This window comes from Dama dama, chromosome 1 (genome assembly GCF_033118175.1).
Source record: "Dama dama isolate Ldn47 chromosome 1, ASM3311817v1, whole genome shotgun sequence".
Lineage (NCBI taxonomy): Eukaryota > Metazoa > Chordata > Mammalia > Artiodactyla > Cervidae > Dama > Dama dama.
Genome location: NC_083681.1, coordinates 80872943 through 80879363, shown reverse-complemented (window position 1 = coordinate 80879363; position 6421 = coordinate 80872943). Strand labels below are relative to the sequence as shown.

The window sequence follows — 6421 nt, the reverse complement described above, 5'->3', positions numbered from 1 at the left end:
CTCTCTGTGTTGTTCATTTATCTTTTTGAGTCATGTTTCTCTTACTTTGAATAACTTCAATTACTAGGTCTTCAAGATCACTAGCCATTTCTTTTGGAATGTCTAAACTCTAGTTAATCCCTTTCAATGTAGCTGATTTTTTAAAATCATCAGACACTATTGTTCCAAGCTTGTCCTTCACATCTCTACTTGTCTTTTTTGAACTTATGGAGCATAGTTAGAATAATTGTTTCTATGCTCTTGATTGCTAATTCTGACATTTTTGGCAGTTTTGGTCGGTTTTGACCATTGAATTTTCTTCTCCTTATGGCATGTTTTCCTGATTTTTGGCATGTATGGTAATTTTTTAATTAGATAACAGGCATGTGAATTTTAACAAGTGTGTTGCTATATGCTTATAAATATTCTTGAGCTTTGTTCTGGAGCACCATTAAGTTACTTGGAAATTGCTTGATCTATTTGAGTCTTGCTATGTAGATTCGTCAGTTGTAACTGGAGCAGGGATCATTTTAGGGCTACTGAGGCAAGGCCTTTCTGCATGCTCTACCCAATGCAATGCATCATGAATCTCGAGATTCTCTCATTCGGGTGGTGAGAACAGACGGTATTCCCAGCCTTGTGTGAGCATCAAGCACTGTTATCTATAATCTATTCAGTTTCTTTCCCTCCCTCAAATTATTTCCTCATGTGTGTACTCATGAGGAAATAATGTGTGTAATCAGCTGAGTACTGATTAGTACTCAGCTAGGTAATTGATGGCCTTCCTTCGTGGCTCAAATGGTAAGGAATCCACCAGCATTGCAGGAGATATGGGTTTAATCCTGAGTCAGGAAGATTCCCTGGAGAAGGGAATGGCTACCCACTCCAGTATTCTTGCCTGGAGAATTCCATGGACTGAGGAACCTGGGGGGCTATCGTCCCTGGGGTCGCAGAGTTGGACATGACTGAGCAACTAACACTTGCACTTTCACAAGTTACTGGTGAGGGATCTTCTGCAGATCTCGGGGTTCTTTCTCTGTACAACTCACTTTCCTCAGCATTCTATTATGCAAACTTTAGTTGCCTTGCCATCTCCAAATTTTCAGCTCCATTTCCTTTAGGAAGCCCATTAAACATTTCCTGGGTCTTCCCTCGCTGCACTGTGGTCTAAGAACTCAAAACAGAGAGTTGGGGAAATTTTAGGGCTTATTTGTTTTTAGCTTCTCGGGAACCACTGTCCTTTACTGCTTGATGCACAGTGTCTTGCAAACTAGTATTTCATATATTTTGTCCAGCTTTTCTTGTTTCCAGCAGGAGGGTAAATCCAGTTCCTGTTACTCTATCTCAAGCAGAAGTGGGAACTCTGGAAGGGACTTTTAATTGGATGAATAATACCTATGCTCTAAAATTGTCCAAATTATATTGCATCCTATTATACTGTATTTAAAGCAACTTTGAGGCTTTATCTTATACTACCTGCAATGAAAAATGGATAGGCTTTGAAGCTGGAAAAATCTAGATTTGAATCTTGGAACTGCCATTTAATATTTAATAGGTATGTGGCTTAATAGACCTGTAAGTTCCCTCAACCTCAGATTGATAACCTTATTTGATAAAATAAGGTGGAAAAAGTTTACCTTAAACACAAAAATACTATGCATTGCTGTTTTTTTTTAATAGCAATAATTTGGCAATAGATAGGGTGATACTGAAACAAATCAGAGTTAATTCATAGTTTTTACCTTCATGAAACACCTAATAAGAATGACAGAGATCTATATTATTCTTAGGGAAAATGTTAATAACATACTGTTACGTGAGTAAAGCATTTTGCAGAAAAACAAGTGGAGTGTGAACTGATTTTTAATTTAAAAATTTCTGTGTGTGTGTTTACATGAAGAGAACACCATCTGGAAGGATATATGAACAATTTAAGTAAGTTGATGAGTTGGAAGTAGGGCTAAGGTTTTTTAACTTTGAAAAACTTTTAAATGCAACTTTTTTTTAAACCAGTTGTATTTAAAAAATGAGAAATAGCTAGTGGAAATCTGCTATATAACACGAGGAGCCCAGGCTGGCACTCCGTGATGACCTAGAGGGATGGGATGGGGAGTTTGAAGTGGGCTCAAGTGGGAGGGGATATATACACATATAGCTATGACTAATTTGTGTTGTTGTATGGCAGAAAGTTAAAGTTAGTCACTCAGCTGTGTCGACTCTTTGTGACCCCATGGACTGTAGCCCACCAGGCTCCTCTGTCCATGGAATTCTCCAGGCAAGAATACTGGAGTGGCGATCTATTTCACATATGATAATATATGTGTTTGAATGCTATTCTCTCAAATCATCCCACGCTCGCCTTCTCCCACAGTCCGGGTTTGATGTATGAGTCAGGGTGCTCAGGGCTGGTGTGCTGGGATGACCCAGAGGCATGGGATGGGGAGGGAGGTGGGAGCGGGGTTCAGGATGGGGACACATGTACACCCGTGGCTGATTCATATGAATGTATGGCAAAAACCACCACAATATTGTAAAGTAATTAGCCTCCAATTAAAATAAAAAAAAATCTAGAGAAGGCAAACTGTAATGGAGGGAATCAGATCGGGGATGTCTACAGATAAGTATAGAGGAAAGGATTACCTGTAATGGACCAGGAAGGAATTTTTTGGGGTGATGTCTATTTTATGTTTTGATTTGTGTGGTGGTCACATAATAATATACATTTCTCATGAATTACTGACTTGTACAATGACAAAGTACACATTTTACTGAATGTAAATCATACCTCTATAAAAGTGATTAAATTTTTTAGACCAAAAAAAAAAAAAAAAGAAAGAATACTGAAGTGCGCTGCCATGCCCTCCTCCAGGGGATCTTCCCAACCCAGGGCTCGAACCCAGGTCTCCCACATTGCAGGCAGACTCTTTACCGACTGAGCCACCAGGGAAGCCATATGGCAGAAACCCACACAATATTGTAAAGCAATTATCCTCCAGTTAAAAAGAAATGGACATATATTAATTTCTTTCTGCAACAAAAACAGATAACAACAGAAGTAAAGTTCAAGAGAAATAATAGATGTGCCTGCCTCAGTTCACACTGTCGGTGCCCGCTAGCCAACAAGCACCAGAGCACGTACATTGTCCCTGGAGGGACCAGAGTGCTGGACAAGAGGAACCCGGGAAGGCCTCTTACAGGATTTAGGCCTGTGCTGGGTGAGTCGGAGAAGGATTTCGGAAATTATTTTTAGGAATTCAGTGATTGAATATTTTGATAATTTGTACCTAAGAGGTGACAAAATTAAAGTGAGAAAAAGAAGTATTTACTCATTTTATTAGGAAAAGGAGAATGTTTAGCTATTTTTCTGGTTGCTGAGAGTCCTCATCTCACTCTTATTTCAGACAAACTCACTGGGTGGCCATTTTTTCTGTTTTGGCCTGTCTCAATCATGGAGTGGCCTTGTCGGTTTATCGCTCAGATTCTGTATGGGTTGTTTATGTTCAGTTGGGGGGAACATTTTTAGCTAATATTTTAGCTGTCATCTTCAGGGCCATTCTATGATTTATCCATGCCATTAGTAATTTTCTCTCTCCATTTATAGTTTGTTTTGCTGATGATAAAATGGCTCTAGTCAATCTTAAGATTAATTATGCTAGCGTATTGGCTCTAATCCTACAGATTTTACTCTCCTCCTCATATTCCAGAATTATGCAAAGCTAAATAGGAAACATGCAATCTGTTTTTAGATTTTCTTCCCAGACAAGGGCAGGCTGCCACCCACCAGATGAATTCCCCACAGAGAGAGTTTATAGCTGAAGTCTATGAGATTACTACTTGTTCCCTTGAGTGTCTGTGACTACAGGTGCTGAGACAGGATCAAAGGAAAAAAACCTTTATTAATTAGTTTTCTGCTGAAGGAGAGAGGAGTTTCCCAGAGGGGAAAGTTTTCTTGTTGCAAATCTTAAGAGGATTCTTATTGACTCTGAGTGTGTGTGTGTGTGTGTGTGTGTGTGTGTGAGATGAGGTTGTTCTTGTAATATCTGTCTTACCCATATTGAAATAGTCTTTGTTACTACTCATTGGAGTAGGAAATGGCAACCCACTCCAATATTCTTGCCTGGAAAATTCCATGGACAGAGGAACCTGGTGGGCTACAGTCTATAGGACTGCAAAGAGCCAGACACAAGTGAAGAGCAACTGAACACACACATACCCCACTCATTACTTTTAACATTTATCTAGAATTTATGAGTGTCAGGAACTATAATTTCTATGCATTATCTTCTCTGTTCTTAACAAAGAAGCCAACAAACACATTGAAAAATCTCATGAGATACTTGTTACTTGGAGAAACAAGGCTAGAAAAATCAGTCAACGTCCAAAAATACACTTCTGGGGAATGGCATGGTTGGGACATAAACCACATTCCAAAAGATTCTAAATCTTGTCCTCTTAAAAACTGCTTTCTAGTGGAGCATGCAATTAAAGCATCTATAATTCTAGTATCTACAATTCTATATATGTAGATACTTAAAGATATTGGGCTCCACCTAATAGTACTGAATTGATATCTCTAGGACTGGGGTGTAGCAATTTACACTTTAAAATCTTTTCCTGGTCATTTGAATGCTGCTAGCCACAGACTGCTGTTCAGAGACAATAAGGGTAGGCTATATCCTCACATAACTTCCAGTCAGAAAACTGCTCATAGTATTGTTTTTTTAATCATCATTCATCCATCCATCCGCCCATTCAATATTCATAGACTACCTACTGCATCTAAGGATCTATACCAGATGTTAAAAGGTCATGAAAGAAAGTGTATTTCAACTGCTTATAATTGACAGTGAAGATCTTATATTTAATAAATAATTTAGATAGGAAGTGATAAATAAATAATATTTATTGATACAAGAGAAGCACTGTGGGTTCACTGGAAGGAGAAATTACTCCCAGGGGCAGAAAGGTGGCAGGAAACAATCCTGAGATAACAGGATGTTGGGGCATCCTTTTTCCTTACATCACAGCGATTAATAGGCATTGCTTTTCTTTTCCAATTTTTGCCAGTCATTCTGGTGTAAGTTGGCTATCTCACTGTTACTTTAAATTTCAGTTCCATGTTAATAAGTTGAGCAACTTTATGTTGTTTGGCCCTTTGCTTTGATTTCTTAAAAACTGTCACTGTTCGTCTGGTGTAGAGAACCAGAAATCAAGGATTAAACCTGAAGTATTTTTTTCATATCCCTTTCAGGGCTTCTCTCACATCTTGGTTCCTCAGGCTGTAGATGAGGGGGTTTAACATGGGGATCATAACCCCATAAAACACAGCAGCCATTTTTTCTTGCTCTTGAGACCCTGTGGTGTGATGGTGCAGATACATGTAAGAGAGCGTCCCACAGAAGATGGTGACAGCTGTCAGGTGGGAGGCGCACGTGGAGAAGGCTTTCTTCCTCCTTGCAGCAGAAGAGATCTTCAGGATGGCGCTCAGGATAATTATGTAGGAAAAGATGACGACTGACACGGTGAATGTCAAGTTAAACCCCACAAAGGCTGCTAGTACCATGACGTTGAAATAAATATTGGAGCATGAGAGGGCCAGAATTGGGGGTGCATCACAGAAAAAGTGGTTAATTTCATTGGATTTGCAAAAGTTCAGTGAGAAAGTAAAACTTACATTTACACAAGCGTTTAGGAAGCCCATGAAGTATGAACCAATCAAGAGTTGAATGCAGGCCCTCCAGGACATGACTGCTGGATAGTGGAGAGGGTTACAGATGGCCACGTAACGGTCCACTGCCATCGCAGCCAGGATGTAGCAATCACTTGTTATAAAAGCCCCATAGACTAGTAATTGCACCATACAGCCTATGAATGAGATGGGTTTTTTTGTGCCCACAAAATTCTGCAACATTTTGGGCGTGATAGCAGAGGCATAACAAAGATCAACAAAAGCCAAGTTTTGGAGGAAAAAGTACATGGGGGTGTGAAGGGAAGAGTCAATCTTGATGAGGAGGATCATGCCAATGTTACCCACCAGGGTGGCCACATAGATCACTAGAAATACTGTGAAGAAGATATGCCAGTACTTGGGTTGACCAGCGAATCCCAGGAGAATGAATTCAGCTACTTCAGAGCCATTGTTCTGTTCCATGGCTGGCAAAATTAAATATCAGTTGAAAAGTGGCAAAGAAAAAACAGAAAAAGCGAAGGTCATTGTGATTCTTAGACTAATTCTGGAACTGGAAATGCCATAATATTTGGTTTTTCAGTGGGATCAACGCATATTTCCTATGGCGTAATTTACTCAGACTTTACCGGCAAACGTGCAGGTGGCTGAAGCTTGCTCCCCAACTTCGAGAACTTGACACACAGTTTGGGCAAATTGCCATGGACCAGGAGCTGTGTTCTCAGTGTGCGAACTGATTCACAAATATGTCAATGA

General features: G+C 39.7%; 1 protein-coding gene across 1 annotated transcript; it reads right to left on the bottom strand.

Moving 5' to 3' along the window:
• Window positions 1-5215: 5215 nt before the first annotated feature.
• LOC133056593 (olfactory receptor 5AK2-like) lies at window positions 5216-6130 on the bottom strand. Its single transcript, XM_061142043.1, has one exon. The coding sequence runs from the start codon at window positions 6128-6130 to the stop codon at window positions 5216-5218; it is 915 nt and encodes a 304-aa protein (XP_060998026.1).
• Between the last annotated feature and the right edge of the window lie 291 nt (window positions 6131-6421).